At 33.4% G+C, this 18,706-nt stretch overlaps 8 protein-coding genes and 1 pseudogene across 9 annotated transcripts, besides 5 other annotated features; 4 read left to right on the top strand and 5 right to left on the bottom strand.

Moving 5' to 3' along the window:
• Positions 1 to 354: 354 nt before the first annotated feature.
• Positions 355 to 4,581: a mobile genetic element.
• TVAGG3_0090240 lies at positions 886 to 1,393 on the bottom strand (annotated as a pseudogene). Its single transcript has one exon. A coding segment is annotated over exon 1 (508 nt).
• Positions 1,439 to 1,804, bottom strand: TVAGG3_0090230 (phage tail repeat-like family; the record flags this gene model as incomplete). Its single annotated transcript, XM_051222418.1, has 1 exon — positions 1,439 to 1,804. A coding segment is annotated over one exon (366 nt), but the record flags the coding sequence as incomplete, so codon positions are not given.
• Positions 2,043 to 2,198, bottom strand: TVAGG3_0090220 (uncharacterized protein; the record flags this gene model as incomplete). Its single annotated transcript, XM_051222417.1, has 1 exon — positions 2,043 to 2,198. One exon carries the CDS (start codon positions 2,196 to 2,198, stop codon positions 2,043 to 2,045), a length of 156 nt encoding a protein of 51 aa, XP_051107403.1.
• TVAGG3_0090210 (uncharacterized protein) lies at positions 2,218 to 2,619 on the bottom strand (the record flags this gene model as incomplete). The annotated part of the gene is made up of 1 exon (XM_051222416.1): positions 2,218 to 2,619. One exon carries the CDS (start codon positions 2,617 to 2,619, stop codon positions 2,218 to 2,220), a length of 402 nt encoding a protein of 133 aa, XP_051107402.1.
• Positions 2,637 to 3,236, top strand: TVAGG3_0090200 (uncharacterized protein; the record flags this gene model as incomplete). The annotated part of the gene is made up of 1 exon (XM_051222415.1): positions 2,637 to 3,236. A coding segment is annotated over one exon (600 nt), but the record flags the coding sequence as incomplete, so codon positions are not given.
• Positions 4,582 to 8,239: 3,658 nt separating the features above from the next.
• Positions 8,240 to 8,261: a mobile genetic element.
• Positions 8,240 to 8,261: a terminal%2Cinverted (terminal inverted repeat of Kolobok-1_TV transposon ID:TVAGG3_0013400).
• A 1,214-nt stretch (positions 8,262 to 9,475) lies between these two features.
• Positions 9,476 to 10,288, top strand: TVAGG3_0090170 (uncharacterized protein; the record flags this gene model as incomplete). Its single annotated transcript, XM_001320844.1, has 1 exon — positions 9,476 to 10,288. One exon carries the CDS (start codon positions 9,476 to 9,478, stop codon positions 10,286 to 10,288), a length of 813 nt encoding a protein of 270 aa, XP_001320879.1.
• Positions 10,289 to 10,981: 693 nt separating this feature from the next.
• TVAGG3_0090160 (TOR signaling) lies at positions 10,982 to 14,200 on the bottom strand (the record flags this gene model as incomplete). The annotated part of the gene is made up of 1 exon (XM_001320843.1): positions 10,988 to 14,200. The coding sequence occupies one exon, from the start codon at positions 14,198 to 14,200 to the stop codon at positions 10,988 to 10,990; it is 3,213 nt and encodes a 1,070-aa protein (XP_001320878.1).
• A 519-nt stretch (positions 14,201 to 14,719) lies between these two features.
• Positions 14,720 to 16,575, top strand: TVAGG3_0090150 (uncharacterized protein; the record flags this gene model as incomplete). The annotated part of the gene is made up of 1 exon (XM_001320842.1): positions 14,732 to 16,543. One exon carries the CDS (start codon positions 14,732 to 14,734, stop codon positions 16,541 to 16,543), a length of 1,812 nt encoding a protein of 603 aa, XP_001320877.1.
• Positions 16,576 to 16,669: 94 nt separating this feature from the next.
• Positions 16,670 to 16,787: a mobile genetic element.
• Positions 16,765 to 16,787: a terminal%2Cinverted (terminal inverted repeat of Kolobok-N2_TV transposon ID:TVAGG3_0090140).
• Positions 16,788 to 17,431: 644 nt separating this feature from the next.
• Positions 17,432 to 18,604, top strand: TVAGG3_0090130 (coiled-coil domain-containing protein 189 family; the record flags this gene model as incomplete). Its single annotated transcript, XM_001320841.1, has 1 exon — positions 17,453 to 18,436. One exon carries the CDS (start codon positions 17,453 to 17,455, stop codon positions 18,434 to 18,436), a length of 984 nt encoding a protein of 327 aa, XP_001320876.1.
• Positions 18,605 to 18,706: the final 102 nt, after the last annotated feature.

The raw sequence follows: 18,706 nt of genomic DNA, 5'->3' as shown, positions 1-18,706 counted from the left end.
TAAAACCTTCTGACCTAACTCAGATGCTCTCCAATACAATTTGACGTCAATTGGATGTCTCAATGGAAGTTTGTTTATAGCATCTTGAAGTTCTTGCAACCTCATTGGAAGTTCTTCTGGTTCAGGTTGGTATCCGAACAATCCAACTCCTTTTGGAATTGTGTACTTCTTTTGTACTAGAACTTTGTCTGGAACAACTTTTGGTCTTGCTAACAATGAAAAGTTTGTTTCGTCTTTTGGTACAAAAGTTTCTGTCAGCTTGTCATCTGGAATTGGTTCCAACAAACCTTTCTCGAAAAGAATGTTTACAGCTCTGACAATGTTGCACTTGCCTTTTCCGAACAATGGGTTTGTAAGACTTTCGTTCAACATGAAGTGGTTGTGGACAATTACAATCTTCAACCATGGTAAGTCTTTGTCAACAACATAGTCGTCATGTGAAGAACCTTTAGCTGTAGGTATGTTGACTCGGATATTGACATTTGCCAACGGTGCAATTTTTGCCAATTGACCTCTGAGAATGTACCTTGTCTTCACACATGACTCAAGATACTTCATCTTCTCATCTGTAACAAGACCAGAGTTCCTGAGACATGTAAGAATACAAGGTTCATTGACAATTGTTTCAATTGAATTGTAAATTCCATACCTTGTCAAGTCAATGTCAGACTTATTTATGAACGGGAAGTATCCAGCATGTTGTCTGACTGCTTGAGGGTTAGGTTGGTACCATTCGAACTTGACACTTGCAATTCCTTCAATTGCATTCAAAATGTCTGAGTCGGAGTCAACCATTTGTTCTCTCTTTGTAGTCTTGAAAGCGTCAAGAAGCATTGCAGCTGTTGTGACATTGCCATGTGCATAGTAAATGTGACCATCCAAATCTGTTATGGTCAATCTGAGATTGTATCCTTTCTTATTTCCGTCTTGAATTGCAGCAAGTACTCCCATGAAGCCTTCTTTGTTCTTTCCTTCGTCAAAGTTTACTGTAAAGGTTCGACCAGATGTAATTTGACTTCTAACTTCACGATACTTTTCATATGCATATCTTGTTCTTTCCATGGGAGCATGTGCGTCTTCACCTTTTCCTTTTTTCCTTCTCAAAGGATGCAATTGTTCGTCATGTTTCCAGTAGAATCTGGCAAAGCCGTCGTGTCCTTCAACTTGAGGTTCACTAACATCGAAAGGCATGTCCATAAGACGTTCTTCTTCTAACCTCTCTAGTCTGTTTGGATAATTTGCGCGTGCTGTTTCCAAATCCATTTCGTAGCGAAGACCAGACAATTTGTCATAGACTTTTATGGGTCTTCCCTTCCTATATTTAAACTTCTTTCGAAACTCTCCAACCATATCTTTGCAACTCTGCTTTTATTCTAGCAGATTTTCTATCCATTCTATATGGGGGCATTTTTATAAAAATAAAAAAATATTTTTTTCTTTACTTTACATAACCGCCTGCTGCCATAAGTCTTTGACGCCAACCCATACCAGCTAATGAAGGTTGACTTGGTTTAGTTTGGAAACTAAACTTTGGTTTTGGTTTATCTTCAGTTTTTGGTTTTTCTTCTTCTATCGGTTTTTCGTCACTTTTCGGTTCCTCTGACTTTACCTCACTTGCAGGTATGGTTGTGTCGTCAACATCTTCATAAATATCATATGCCATTTGTTTTTGTTTTCCTTTCAACTTTTTGTGTTTGTTGTAAAGTTTAGAATATTTCGACTCTAAGTCAATGAGATGTTCTATAATGAACTGTTGGTCAGTGAAGTAAACTTTTCCATCTGTTGTCTCGAAAGCTCCTTCAGACTTCAATATTTTATTTGTGAGAGTCTGTTTCTTTTTTGAGATACTAGCCGTTCCATTTCTATGAAAAGTGACTTTATAGTTAGGGTTTGTATTTCCAGACCTGGCACTTTCTATTATTGAATTTTTCTCTTCATCTGTAAGTTCTTTGACAGGTTTTGACAATGGTTCTGAACTTTTTGTTTGTGGTGTCAAATCTACCGTTTCAACTTCTTCGGTCATTTCATCTCAGTAAAAAATTTTAGTTTGGTTTGTTTTCAACTGGTTGTTTAGGTTTTTTAAGTCGGTCTAAAACTTCCTGAGGTATAGGAAGAACTTGACAAACACGTGGTTGTGTAACTGCTGGAAGTCGACAAATCCATCTTGAACCCATTTGTCTCAATGCTGTATTGTTCATTTCATCTCAGTAAAAAATTTTACATTCCCCAAGTTTGAGGTGGTTGCGGTTGGTTATTGTTTACCCATTGTTGTGCATGGTTATATCCTCTGTTAAAGAATCTTTCACCTTGGTCCATATAGTGTCCTGCTTGGTTATAGTAGTCATTTGCTTTGTTATAATAGTTTCCTGCTTGTCTTCCTACATTGTCCATCCATCCTTGAACTTTTCCTCTTGTTTCAGGATTTGGAATAAGATTTGTTGCATCTCGTGCTACATCCCAACCTTTCTGTACAGTTTGTATAATAGGCTGTGCTTTCTCTTTCAGTATACCTAATGTACTCAAAATCTTCCTTCCAATTCCAAATGCACCTCTGGCTAGTGTTCCCACTGCGGGCAAAAATCTGGATGCAACTCCTGCTAATGCGCCAAATAAACCCATTTCTTATGGGTTAAAAAATGACGAATTCAAACAAGGACCCGTATGTTTCTAAGGCAACAAAGAAAGCACTCATGGTAAAAATCTTTAGTTCAACACCAAATGCTTGGTTTATGGATATCTTGGAAAACATTCCGAGGTATAGAGAAGATGGACCACCATACTGGTTTATATTTGTTGGTCAAAACACAAGATACTGTGAAGCCATACCATTATGGTCCAAAAATATTTTAGATATCTTAGCAGCTTTGACAATATTCGTTGACAAATACCATCCAACAAAACTGACATCTGACTGTGAAAGTTCTTTCAAATCAGATGATATTAAAAACTATCTGCGTTCAAAAAATGTAAACCAATATTTCATTGTCGACCAAAACCATTCTGCTCTTGGTGTCATTGACGGTTGTATAAAAATGTTAAGAGACTTAAACCAACCACAAGGTGGTGAAGCAAATGAAATGTCATATGACGACAAATATAGACACTTCTCCATGGCAAAGATGAGACAAGTTTTAAATATTTACAATAGCCGTAAACAAAAAGGTTTGGGAAACCACTCCCCCGAAGAAATGAAAAACAACCCCGACTTAGAGAAAGACTATATATTTAATAATTTAGTCAAAAGAGACAAACAAGAAAGAATGCCAGGCTTCAAACTTAAGAAAGGTGACAAAGTAAAAATAGAAATACCTAAACGCGACCCATATGAAAATACTATTGACTATGACAACAATGGGAACTCGACAGGTACTCACATTCGTGTTCGTAAAAATAGAAGAAAGTATACAAGAGAATATTATGAAGTTTTAGGCAAACATGGCAAAATGTACAGACTGCAAGCAGAAGATAAAACTACTATTGTCAGACCTCGTTTCAAACTTGTTAAGGTTCAAGGTGGTATACTTTCAAAGACAGTTCCAAACAAATATAAGACAACTCCTGACGAATATGCTAAAGAAGTTGAAAATGACGACTAAGCAATTCTATACCATGCACAAACTGTCATGTAAGGTGGCATGTATTTTTTACCTAGTCCTGTAGATGTTGTTGTAAAAGTATGTTGGTGGTTTCCTCCTGGTTCAGTTTGTCGAAAAGTCTTTTTTGCTGAATGGTTATAATCTGGAGATAAAACGTCATAGCCAGCTTCATACTCTGAGTTGTATAATGGGTGGTCTTTAATGAGTGGCTATGGTCGCCAGAAAAGTTTGTTGTACCAGAATGACTATGTGGTGGCAAGTTGTCGACAGATATCGTTTTACTTCCACCTGTTTTCTTTGGAGTGTGTGCACAATACAAAAAACTTTCGAGTATTTGAGTCCAAGTTCCAAAACCAAGTACTACTTCTGGTCTGGTAGAGTTCATTGACGTATAAATAGAACCAACCGGGTAAATGGTTTGAAGTATTTCTGTCTTTAATGTTTGAAGCTCTTTTTTGTCTGCTTTCTTGTCATATAAATCTTGAGCAGTGAATTTAACTTTATTTTCATCCTCCATGACATAAACATCTCTACATCTAATGTATCTCATCGTTGTTATGTTTTTATCCGATGTTAAACCTTCTGGAAAGTTAGGAGGTTTCCAATCTAATACATCCCCACCAGTTTCTTCAACCGTTCCTTCAATATTTTCTATAGCAACAGTTGTAAAACTTGTATGTGTATGGTTCTTGTCAGCTTTGTCATCTAACTTTTCTTGTAAGTTTGCAATATTTGCAATGGTATGTGTATGTCCAACGTCACTTTTCCTGTTTAAGGTTTCTTGTAAGTTTGCAATATTTGCAATGGTATGTGTATGGTTCTTGTCGGCTTTAAGGTCTAAACACCCTGAAACCCATCCTGTATCGGCTTTAGTTTTTAAAATCTTCGATGTCCGTTCATGGTACCAGTCAACCCTTTCTTTAATTTCATTGTCTTTTTCATCCACATATTCCTTATATGCCTTCTTCACTAACGCACTAGTCACACATGCTAACTCATCGTCAACATATGTTTTATCTGCTTTCTTTTCAACATCCTCTTTTGTTGCATAAGCTTTGTTAGCTCTTTCTTCTTCTTTTGCTATTGCATCGTCTACATACTCTTTGTCAGCTTTGTTGTCAACATCTGCTTTCAAAAGAAGTTCATCTATAGGTTTCTCGTTTAAGGTTCCTTTTGTTGGATTTATACAAACAGTATGGTTCTTGTTGTCTTGAAACAGAAACTCATCTGTCATTGGGTTTAATGTCAGTTTTAAGTTTCCTTCTTTCAATGACTCAGATATCTTAGAATAGTTTGAAAAGTTTGTTGTGTTCTTATTTAGAGCTTGTATAATGAGTTGTCGGTTGTGTTGTATTTCTCTCATAGACGCTGTTTCATTTGACATTTTTATTCTAGATAAAATATGCTTCCAATAGAAAAAGAAAATTCAAGAGTTGCTACAACTAAACCATTAGATGAACTTTTACTAATGTCGGTCAAAAGTTTGAGACAGAGACCGTAAAGTGAAGGCTATCGTTTTGACTACCCATTAAGATGGCTAAGAGACCCATCTGTCACAAAAGCTATTGGCTTTCGTAGAATGAAGTTTGTGTCTGTAGAAGATAAAAGTTTTCCATTTATTGTAAGGTTTCATATAGATTATATATCTGAAGGGAAACGAAAAATGTGGGAAGAAATTGAGCTAATACAAGTTGACCTTTCATCTTCTCTACAGACTGCGTTAAAAAATATAGAAGATAAATAAATTCATGTTATGCAAAATATGCTGATGAATATGCAAATACCGAGAGCACACTTTATGTGAGAATTGTATATGACAAACAAAATTCACAAGTGTCATTTCAAAATCTACGAAGACAATCCAAAGAAAGACGAACAAATATATACAGAATTCACTGCAATGTCATGGTATTATTTGCAAAGAATGTTAAACCAGAAAGTCGAACTTCCTTTAGCAAATATTTTACAGTCGATATGCAAGATGAACCATATTTATTTAAAGATGTTTTCGACCCAGCTGCTATTATTGTTCATGCTTCATTTTCTGGCGCCCAAAACTTTCTTATGCTTGGCAAATGACTTTTACGAAAAACCTACAAAGTTATACGAACCACCAAGTGGAAGTATTTCAGACTTTCAAGTATGGTTTACTACAGATGGAAGAAAAAGAATAATTCCATTATACCATGCGTTTTACTTAGAACTTAGTTTCATATACAACTACTATCGAACGGTAAAAATATAATTTTTTAATATACCGGTTGTGGTGTTGGATTTGGTTGCCAACTAGACTGTGGTGCAGGTTCAGGCTGTTGTATAACAGGAGCTTGCTCTTCTGGTTCAGGGTCTTTAGGTATATACCAACAAACTGACCTACCCTTTTACCAATATTTTGACACCGTTCCAAATTCCTCTTCCTACGGTTTTTATTCCATTCATATACCTCTTCCAACATTTCGAAAGAAGTTTCCTATCTTACTGAAGAAACCCATTTTACTATATGTAAAAATCTAATGTCCGCCTAGTCTCTTACGTTTCCTGTTGAGTTCCATAGCATTCTTTAACTGGAGCTCATACATTCTGTTTCTCCTCTGGTAGAAAACATTTCTGGGTCAACTCCTGTTTCGCGTTCATCTGCATAAAGTTGTTTATATCCCACTTCAGGGTTGTTATAAAACTCTTTCCATCTCATATTTGCATACCATGGTGGCAAACCTAAAGCCGTCATTTGACATGGCAGTTTGCATTTGTACATCTGTTGGCACTTGACCATAGTTTGCCATTGCAGTTTGTATTCTAACTTCATTTGGAATATTTCTGGGTTTGGTTGTCCAGGTTGCTGTGCATTCGCTAAGTTCTGTGCGTCCATTTAATATTAGAATAAAAATATCTCTTACGAGTACATATACTGAACATTTGCAGCATTGGTTCATCTTCATTTCTCTATTCTTTCTGCCACGTCAAATAAATAATGACACAATGGAAAAAACCTAAAACAAGTAGTCCTATTTCAAACCACATTTACTTACTAATAAAATTTCTTTGTTATGACACTTTCTCCGGTTTATAGGACCTCTCTCATATTCTATCTTGTCATATCTAAACTCATCAGTCATGTATGTCCTCTAACCATCTCATAACGGTTTCCAAACCACTTTTATCGGATGTAAAGTAAAAGCATGGACAGTTATGTAAAGTCTAAAGTTTCTAAAGTCTCTCAAAGTCCAGTCTACTTGGTATTGAAAATCCCATGTGTTATAGAACGGTGGGTCTACTATAAGAAAACATTTTCCTTGTCTTTATATTTTTCATACACTCTGTCCAATGACATCTCACAAACTCTATACCCTCAATATATTTTTCTATGTCCTCTTTGAAAACATTTGTATAGTTAAGATATAAAACTTTTGACATAAGTGTTTCAATGTCATGAACTCTTATAGCACCACTATATAATAGTCTAGCAGATATTACATCTATATACTGCTTTTCAAAACCTCTCTCACATATTTTTGTTATCTAATGGTATACGTTCCATCTTACCTATAGGTATCTTTTCTTTTAACTCTTTCAATATATTGTTTGTGTCTGGTATATGTTTGAGACGGTCCATATAGTTGTCGAAGTCATTGCATATAATCTTTGAGTCTGGGAATATTATATGACATAAATGGGATATATAGAAACTTCCACCGAACAAATCTACAAATGTTAGACCATTCGGTAGTTTCTTAAGTTCTCTCAATAGAATATCTTTACATCTACTCTTATTTCCAAAGAAGGGTAACGGTGGTTTTGTAAAATTCATTTTATATATATAATAAAAATGTTTTTACCTGAAAAAGTGACAGAAAAGTGACGAAACATTTACGAAGAAATCTTGACAAATTCAAGAGGGTAGAAAAGAGGTTAGAAAAGAGGTTATATCTAACCTTCTACCCTAAACATTATTTTTGTCTGATTTTACGAAGAAGTCTTGACAAAACATTTACGAAGAAGTCTTGACAAAACATTTACGAAGAAGTCTTGACAAAACATGAAAACATATATAATTTGTGAAAAGCTCCTGGAAGACCTCCGAATAAAAACTTCATTTATGTGGGCTAGAAGGCACGAAGTGCCTGGAAGCCCCATTCCCTTTTTTTTTTTTTTTTTTTTTTTTTTTTTTTTATTATATAAGGAATAAAAATTTTATAGTTTTAATCAAAAATAAAGGTGTACTAAATGCATACAAAACAAGGTATTTTTTACTCATCCAAAATATGTTAACAGTGCTATTTATATAATCAATATCCGAATTTCGAAATCATTTTGATGAAATCTTTATTTTAAAATTGAGTTGACTGTTAAAATCACCCGAGAAGAGGGATTATCTCAATGAAAAGTGCATAAAATAGCAAACGCACAAGATGCACTATGCAGCTTTATATTGTTATACAGGATGAACATATAAAATGTTTGGAAAACACTTACTTCGTTCTACAAATGTGTATCTCTTTATATCAAAGATTCTTCTCAAATTATTGAGAGACTTCTCTCAAAAAAGGAAAATTGATAACTAAAAAAATTATGGCATAACCTCTCGTTTTGCATAGATATATATTTACATGGTCACAGAGCTTATTTTCATTGTCAAAACTTAAAAATTTTTAGTGGACTATACCCTTAAATACGTTATTTATTTCAAGAAAAAAATACGTTATTTTTTTCTCATGAAAAAACATTCTTTCGAAAATATTACACTTCCAGATAGCTGTATTCAGTAAAATTGTATTAACCTAGAAACAAAACTCCATATTAATCCTTGTTGCATCATTTATGCAGCGTTTATTTATCTTCAAAAGTTTGATAACTTCGATAAAAAAAATTATTCTGCTTCCAAAAGATAACTCTACAATATAACGATGAACCCAGACTCAGGCTCAAAATTCAAAAATTACTGTTCAGAATATGCCAAAATATCATATTTTTTTTAAACAAATAATACTTTTATACTATTTAAAATTGGTGCCTTTTATGCTAGAGATTATGCTATTATGTTTCTAAGCTTTATAAAAGCATAATTTTAATATTTAGATGCAAAATCATAAAACCCGATCATTTTAAACATAAAACATATATGTTCGTTATTCAAACATCAAAGATAATAATATATTTAATAGTGAAATATACAAAATGTACAATAGGAAATTATACATTTTATTATTATATATATTTCTTCACCAATATCAACTGTAATCACGCCATATATTATTTATGATTTTTAATAACAATAGATACCATCAATATATAATTTTTAACGTATCTTGATTTGAAATGCCAATAATTTTATATTTTTTGATGTGTTTTCTGAATGACATAAATGTAGTTCAATGATCGAGCATTTTTCTCTATTTGCTCAAAAAATTAATTGATTTGGATTTGAGATTTTTATTGAAAGAATTTTGTTGTATATAATTAATTTCTTTGAATGATATTATTTAAGGATTACATTATAAATATTGTAAATAAATGATTTTTGACAGTCTTTTTATGACACTTTTTGATAAATAAAATCGACTGTTTACGACTATTCTTTTTGGAACATGCTAACGGTTTTTCAGCCAAATGACATCATTAATATGTATATATGGATTTTCCAAAGATTTTTTATTCTTACTATTATTACTATTGAATGAAAATTTGTTGATAGGTTCTGAATTTTGTTTGATACATTAAATTTAAAATTTTGACACCAATTTTCATACAAATTTTTTATAGGAAAAATATCAGTAAAATTTATTGGTCTATTCATGATAAATATTGATTGGATAAAATTTTGAAAAGCTTTCAATAAAGTTCTCAAATTTAAAATTCAATTTGAGTCAATCATAATTTAAATGAAGATCAAACTTATTGATCAACATGCAAATGAATATAATATTATTGCTATGAATAACTGGAAGAAACAGCAAATGATCAAAGCTATTATCAATAAAATTGATTCGAGGAAGACTGGTTTAATTTATATTGACAATATTTATCTTGATTCAGCTCTTACACAATTTCTTTTAGATGATGAACGCATTTATAATGTTCTTCAAAACCAAGAAGCGCTTTGGATTTACATTAAATATCGTTGTAACAGGTGCCGAAGCCATGGCGTTCACAAGCCAGTTATTTATCTTTATCCAAAAGAAGAATGTGAAATTAATGTAGGTCTTAATATTCAAGATGCAAAATTCACATTTATTTACCCACCATTTGATGATAATTATAATTGGACTGTTACAGGAAGACCATCAGGAGAAATCATTCATCATGGAAAAAGCTTAAGATATCTATTTTGGGAAGCTGATGGATATAATAATATCGATATTAGCAAAGGATTTTCACTTCACAAATCAGAAGTCATTTCATTTTTTGAAGAAAAATTGACACAATTCAAGTTAAATGATACTGAAATCTCTGATTTTATTACATATTGGGCACCAATAGTAATGAAACATGAATTTGTATTAGTTTCATTTCAATTTGAAACTTATGATCAGCAATTTCAGCTTCAGATAAGTCCAAAAACTGATAATTTAATAAGAGTTTTTGCGGTTTTTTATCCATTATCAGAAAAACTTAACGTTGAGCCTCAAGTCATCCCAAATTTCCAAAGAGACGGATTTACAGTAATTGAATGGGGTGGTTCAATACTTGAATAAATAAAGATTTATTAATTTAATAAAAAATAAGCTCTTTAGTCTCGGATACTTCATACTTTTTCAATATCCCTGAGATCAAAAATTTGATTATAACTGAGTTAAATTTTAGCATTTGTCCATCACAGTATTACCATTATAAAGGCTCTATGATATCCTATACTTCCATATCAGTGTTGGTCTCTATTGTATTTCAAATAGATCTATAATTTGAAAAAATTTCTCCATATTGAGTTGCAAAAGTAAAAAATTGAGGGTATTTATAGGGTTGCAAAAAAAAGTCAAGTTCATAGGTTGTAAAATAGGACTCAAATAAAGGAAAAAAATTCTCAAGTTTATGAAAATCTCTAACTTTATATTCTCTTTTGTGAATATAATTTCAAAAGTGAATCACTTTATACAGAGATGTTGAGATAACTCACACACACCATGATTTCACTTATGATTTTCTAGAAGAAATATTGCCCAAACCGACATGATTAAAAATAATATAAGGTCGATGAAAAATTGAGCGTTTTTTAAAAACCGCCGTTTGAGAGGAAAATTGAGAGCCCCGATGTATACTTTTTGACATTGTCAAAAACTTTGAAAGGAGCAAAAAAATTTTAGTGGCAGAAAGTTTACAAATGAATACTTTCTGACAAACAGACTCATTTCCGCACTTTTTTGGCGACCTTAATAATAATAATATATAATATTTTTTTAATAGTAAATAACACAAGTCTTAACAGTATTTCCTGTTCTAATTGCGCAAGTACTTTCACTCATATGCAATCCGAAAGCGTCAGGTATTACCATATTATCCTGTGCTTCAGTAGTTAATTCGTAATCTTCGAAAGAAATTGAGTACAAAGAGTTATTTGTCAATCCAACAGCGTAAGGCAATTGTCTGTGCACTTCAAACTGTTTCAGAGGCATCACTAATTCTCTCTGAGATATCATCTGCATCACTCTTATATCGAACATCTTTATATGTCCGTATTTAGTTGCCATAACTAAAGCATTTGGCATCGACGCACTGCAATTTGCTCCCAAGAAATCCAGTCCACCATCTTTAATCAATGCAATGGAACCTCTCATTCTTGAATCATATAAAGTGAAGTGTTCTTGAGAAACATAAAACAAACTTGTAAATGGTTTCAACCATTGCATACCGTTTGTTTGAGATCTCGGCACTTTTATATTATCTAACTTCTTCTGACTTTCTATATCATAAATGTGGACAAGTGAAGAACCACTTGAATGCAATATTTGGAATGCTTTGTCATTGTAATCAACAACAACTTTGTTACAAGAATCAGGAGGAGCCATCCAAAATGCGCATTCAGCATCTTTTGACTTGTTAAAGTTAATGATTGCGACTTGTGATCGATTAGAAATGGCCAACATCCTGGAATCATCAATGAAAGCTTGGTAATCAATTGTAGTTTTCATTGTACGTCGAGTTTCAGCCAAATGACCGAAATAAGGAGGAATTTTGTCAGTTTCCAAACCAGGTTTGAAATAATCGAAAATTTGTTTCGATGTCTGTCCTTGTATTGTTACTTGGCAATGTAACTGTCCTGTTTGGTCAGCACAACTCAAAAGACCTGATGGAGAGATTGATGGTCTTCCTTCAAGGTTGATTTCGTTGACAACCATCGCATTCGATGAAAAAGTCAACGGATTTAAGTTGGAATGACTTGGATGAGAGATATCACTGACACAAAAACGACTTAGATTACTTTGTAGTGGCTGTGCGTTCTTGGAATCAATGAATCTCTGTGCAAGATAAACAAGAAACTCGTTTAATCGCTCATTTACGCGTTTTGAAGGTTCGAACATCAAAATTTGAAGTTCGTGACCGAGCAAAGTAACAATTGGGTTCTTGGCCTTGTCATCTCTGAAGTCAGTGATGTATGTTTTGAGGGAATTAAGGAGTTCCGTTGAATCTTTGTTCAATGAATGACTTAATGCAACTAATGCTTCTTCTCTGACTAATGGATATGGATCATTAACAAGCAATATCAAGTCATAGATCAATGCACCGCGTAGTTCTGAACTACATTTGTCTGTACCGATGGTTGTTGTAATTCTAGAGACAATTGCGGCTCTGCATTGAGGACTTGGCTCGTTTTGTATTACATCAAGGGGCTGCTCAAGGCCTATACCCATTTTGGTCAGTAAAAGATGGGCCAAGGTTCTGATATTATGGTTTTTGTGGGAACTGTACTGTTCAAACAGTTTGTCCAGCTCATTCGACTTGAATAAATCAATTTTGCCGGGCGATTCTGCGTAAAGAAGTAAAATTGAAAGTGATGCAGCACATAAACTTTCATTTGTGCTTCTAACATGCTCTATCCAGAAGGAAATCCTGTTTTCGAAGGATTTGGAGAGACTTGGTGATAGAAGAACACAGTTAACAATGATAAAAGTGAAGTGCGCCAAGGTATCTGCGTCGCAATTCTTCAAAAGTGTTGTATTCTCAAGGAGTTGTGGGAGAAGAGGGAAACAACGGGTATTGAGGAACTGGATGGTCGTATCCGGAGATATTCCAAGGAAATTCGAACAGAAATAAACAGCTTTTTTGAAATGATTTGGAGAATTTAACAAATAAAGCATGAAAGGAAGTTCCATGGGGGCGTCACGGTTTTTCTTGGGGAACCAGAGCCAGCTTTCAAGACAATTAAGCTGTTCTTCGAGTAATTCGTTGATTGAAAAAACATTTCTTGGTTTTGGAAGCATTGCTTCTTTCAATGAGTACAAGGCTCGATCTACTTGCAAATAGAATGAATCCCAGAGGTCGTGCTGTGACATATCTGGTAATTCTGGGTAAGATGTTGGTAATGTTGATACAGTCTTCATCATTCTGACCGCGAATACGAAATTTGCAAATAACCTTGCGGTAAGAGTATCTTTTCTGAAGATTTTGTAGAATAATGGCTGGTCTTCGGCCAAAGTTTCAAAGGCCATTTGGTCAACGTAAGCTTCGAGAGCGTTTTCGAGTAGTTTGAGGATTTCTGAAGATACAGGTGAGTCGTTGAGGATATCAATCAAGCTCTGTATATCAATTTCAGATAAAAGTCCGGAATGTATATCAGAATAGCTCTGACTCTGCCATAAAATAGCAACTTTGGCAGGAGTAAGTAAACATGATGTGAACAAATCGCATGGAAGTTGTGGATTATATAATAATGATTCTTGTGTCGCAGCAAAAACAGTTAAATCTCTTCTTTTTTCAATAATTGTTTTCAGACAATCATCTGCGAAGCTGCAATCGAGAATGAAAATTGTGTCTTTTGGTATTTGTTCGCATAATTTACGAATATTAGGAGCATCTTGCTGAATTGGTGGCTGTTGTGTTGTCTGGATGACAATTGGAGTCTTTGTATTGCTGTCTGTCATGTATTTTAACTGACTTGCGCTTTTTGATAATTTCATTTTTTGCACCTGTTGGGTATCTACCTTTGGCGCTGGAGTAATTCGTGAGGATTTAGAAAGTGTTGGATCAAGAACGTGGTAAATTAGTTGGCTATCTGGGTTTGTCGCTTCAATTGGTAATGGATCTTCATTTCCATTGGAAACGGACTCAAATTCTATAGATAAATCGTCAATTAAGTACTTGTATTCGTGTTCGACACCAGCTTTGACTGTTTTAGTCGCCATTTTGATGTCTAAAGCTGAAAGATCATTCCAACAAAGAACTTTTGGTGGTAATGAGTCTTCATCTAACGAATATTGCTGCATAGTAGTGAAATCATCTGTGATTTTGCAGAAAACATGAACAGGCTTTTGAGTTAAAGAAATTTGAGGAATAATAATTTCTTTTTGCGGCCTAGTATTAACATATCTTTCAGGAAATGGTTTCCAGGCAGCAGAGGACTCTTGATCTATAAGACTATCCATATAACTTTTCAAGTTAAACTCATCATCCATTTTTCTGAAAAAAAAATCTAAAAAAAATCAAAAAGAACGAATATAAATTTTTTTAACATCTGTTGCATGTGCATGATATCCACAACATGCTAACAGAATAATATGTCTGTTCTGAGTTATAATTTCTTCAAATTTGGTTAGTTTTGTTATCTAGAGTGTGGCGATATGATTTCAAGTGTTTCTTATACGTTCACATGTTTATTTCAATTCATTTTATATCATACAAAGATATATTCACTATTTTTCTATATACATAAAGATCAAATATATGTTTATCATCCCAATTTGATAATATCCTCAAATGAGCATGCTGCTCCACATACAAATGGAGTACAACTTATATTGAAGGTGTATTGAACAAATATTAAATAAATTTGATAAAATCATAACATTCAAGCACCAAAGATTCACTATTTACTTAGGAATTACATGTATATATATGACTTACAAGGATCAATTCCATGGTTGTGATTCAAGAATTGATGTAAACTATTCAATATAATTTTTTTTAGTAAGAAAAAAAATTTTCAAATGAGTGAGGAAATAGAAAATCAGACAGTTCCTGAAGTAGAGAATGGCGAAGCTCAAACCACAACTGAAACTCCAGAGCAACCAAATGAACAACCAAAAGTAGAAAATTCTGAAGAACAAAATGTCGAAGCATCAGAAGAACCAAGAACTTTAGAAGAAACCAAATCAAATAACGATAGTGTCGATAACTTTGAAAAAGTAAATGATTTGTCAGCAGAAAATGAAGAAAATACCCAGCCATACATTGCCCAACATCATACTGATGAAAATACAGAAAATATTGAAGCTTCTTCAGACAGCGATGACTTAGATGATGAACCAGATGCAAATGCTTCAACTCCTGAAAATGCAGATGATCAGAATGACAATGACAAACCACTTCTTGATGATAGTGAAGAACCAGCCGAAGAAAATACAGAAAATTCGAACGAAAATACACCGTCACAAGCAGAAAATGCCGAATCTACAGAAAAAGAAGAGCAAAAAGAGGAACCCCAGCCTCAAGAAGCAGAAACCCAGGAAAACAAACAAGAAAATCCAGTAGAAGAACCAAAATCTGAAGAAAATACCAAACCAGAAAATGAAAATGAAGAACCGAAAGAAGAACAGCCATCAGAAGAAGCAGCAGCTGCTACAGAACCTACACCAGAAGAAAAACCAGCTGAAGAACAAACTCCAGAAAATAATTCTGAAGAAAATCAAGAACAGCAGCAGCAAAACGAAGAAACACCTAAAGAAGAACAAACTACAGAAAAATCTCCAAAGGAAGAACCACAAGATGAGGCAAAATCTGAAATTCAAAATCAAGAAGAAATTAAAAACGAAGAACCAGCCGAAACAGAAGAAAGCAAAGAACCAAAAGAAGATAAAACCCAAGAAACCCTTCAAGAAGAAGAAAAAACAGAAAATCAAGATCAAAATTCTTCTCCAAACGAAGAACAACCACAAACAGAAGAAGAAACAGCTCAACCACAAGAAGAATCTCCAAATCCAGAAGAAAATCCAGCTCCCGAATCTCAATCAACCGAAGATTCTCCAAAACAAGAAGAAGAAACACCAAAACAAGAAGAACCAACTGAAGAACCACAAAAACAAGAAGAAACAGTTGAAGAACCACAAAATTCAGAAGAATTAACTGAAGAGACACAAAAAGAAGGAGAATTAAATGAAGTTGGAGTTGCTGTTTCAGTGAATGTTGAAGTTCCAACAGAAGGAAACAAAGAAGAAGAGAAATCAGAGTTCAATTTCGAAAATGCAGAGCCACTTCCATCAGAACCAACAGAAGAACAAGGTTTCTCATTCGAGAGTGCAGAGAATCAAGAGTTTTCAGCAGAAGGAAGCCAAGAATTCAATTTCGGAGAGCTCCAACCAGTTCAAACCCGTTCTATTGAAGAAGGAGCAGAAACAGAAGGAAAATCAGAGATGGAATTCGGAAATGAACAGTTGCTTTCATTTGATAACCAAAATAATGAAAATACCTTTAATTTTGATAATCAAAACAATGAAAACACATTTAATTTTGATAATTCTGGAGAAGGATTCACTTTTTCAGAAAACACAAGTTTTAATTTTGACAATGCTGCAACTAATGATGGCTTCACATTCTCTGATAACAACAATGGTGGATTTACGTTTGTTGAAGGTGGAGACTCATTTAATTTCAGTTCTTCAACTGATAACAGTCAACAATTAACAAGATTTTTGCAGGCATTGGATTTCGTTGACAAATTTGAGACTCCTTCGAATGTTTTCGACACTCCTTCCCAACTTACTGATATTGACTCTGTTTTTAATTTGATCATTTCTCAATAAACATTTAAAACCTATCATTTTTTATTATTTTTATCTTATATAAACATGATTTTTTTATAAATTTTTAAATTTTTCCTATTTTGAAAAAGTGACAACTTTTAATGGAATTTCAACTTTTATATAAGAGTGCACTTACGCCCCTATGACGGGGCCTTCAATTCAGATATTTAAGGTTAAATTTTAAGGACCCTTCACGCCAGTTGTCAAAAATTTGAATTAAAGTCAGATGGGCGTAAGTGCAGCCATAAATAAGCCTAAATAATAAGCATACGAAGGAAAGTCTAGGTATAATGAGATGATCAAATGTTATCTTATTCAGTAGCACTCTGTTACGCAATCCTTTTTGATTTAATTCTTTTCATGCCTTAGATATGATAATTTAAAAGTTTTTTGAATTCTATTATCTTCGAAAAAGTGACATCAAAAAATGGTATATGAATATCAACTTTTTATTATGACTTAAATAAGATGTATACTAAGGATAGTCTTAGCATAATTTGATGCAGAATGTTAGCTTGTTCGACTATACTATCCAAGGTAATTCGTTTTATATTTTTTTATAATCTTAGATATGTTTTCTTGAAATTTTTTTATTTTTGAATTTTCTCTGTTTCGAAAAAGTGACACCAAACATCTTATGTGTATATCAACTTAAATAGCATGCAAGCAAAGAATCACCTTGGCATTATGGAACGATGGAATGTTTTCTTGTTCGGTAATGCTCTCCTGCATTAAATATTTTCTTATCTCTGATAAGATTTGATTATTATTTTTTATATTTGAATTTTATTCATATTATAGAGGACAGCATTCACGCTTTTTACCATATTTCTAATTGATTTTGAGAAAGCTTATGTTTATGTCACTTTTTAGATACGTTTTTTTTAGATACTGTAGAAAAATAAAGAAATGATAGATTTGACTGAAAGTGAAGCCACAGAAATTGATGATTTTGTCACAAGTCATGCTATGGTTTCTCCAGTAATTACTGCACAAAATCTTTGCAGTATAAATTCATGTCCAGATCAGCAAATGTATCGTGCAAGAATACAGTTTTTATTCCAGCTTGATTCATACGTTCAAAATGAACAAGGTGAAGTTGACGAAGTTGCCCGTGAAGTTCTAATTGATTTAGTTCATGATGCAATTTTATTTGCTTCTGATACACAAATTACATATTCCAAATCTATTGTTTTTCTCACATTGTATATTGCCATGCTCCAGCAAGTAATCTTTCAACCATACTATCAGCCAGAAAAGCTTTTAAAGAAATTTGAGCACGCATTGTTGATTCATTCAGTAGAACGCCCTCCATCTTCTTCTGGAATCTTCGATATATCTGATATTAAAATACTCCAAGAGTTCTTTATTACAAAATTCTTCAGAAATGCAAAAATGATTCAATATTGTTTTACAAAACGGCCAATCCTTTCTTTCCGTACATTATCACCAACCATGATAGAACTACCTCCTATGCCAGCTCTTTCTGAAATGGAGATGGATCAATCTACTTTATCTTCTTCAGCTCCAGAGTCAGCCAAGGAAACAGCCTCTGATGAACAAAAGCAGCCTACATCTCAACGTGATTCAGGAAGATCCTCTAAATCTCGTGATCGCAGTACTACATCTCCAAGAGGACAAGAATCTCAAGAACAACAACAGCAGAAACCTCCAGAACAACAAATTCCTCAGATCGAGCAAGAGGAAGTCAAAGATCGTGGACCACAAGTTCCTACTGACATTCTCAAAGAAACTCTTTCTAAAATGCACGAAAAATTCGTCGCAGAATTCGACGAAAAGGAAAGAGTTTTGATCGGAAAGATAAAGGAAATCGAAATCCATATGGGAGAAAGACAGAACGCTCCTGCTAAAAAGACAACTCGTAAGAAATAAAATGTATTTTAATTTTCATCAACTATTACTTATTGAAACTGTTTTTTCTTATCTTTTTTATAAGTATTCAATCGAATCCTTAATATTGAAATAAATTATCTCATTATCTGCATATTTATGAATAAAACATATGATGATAATAAGTGTTGATATTATTGAAGTCCTTTGGTTATAGTGCATTATATAAATAATACGTTTCTGAATCAGATATAAACAATTTTTAACAAATATCGCCTACAATTTAAATTTCTCGGCATGATACTCTCAATT

Source organism: Trichomonas vaginalis, chromosome IV (genome assembly GCF_026262505.1).
Source record: "Trichomonas vaginalis G3 chromosome IV, whole genome shotgun sequence".
NCBI classification, from domain to species: domain Eukaryota; phylum Parabasalia; order Trichomonadida; family Trichomonadidae; genus Trichomonas; species Trichomonas vaginalis.
Note: the sequence above shows the minus strand (reverse complement) of the source record. Positions and strands in the feature narration are given on the sequence as shown.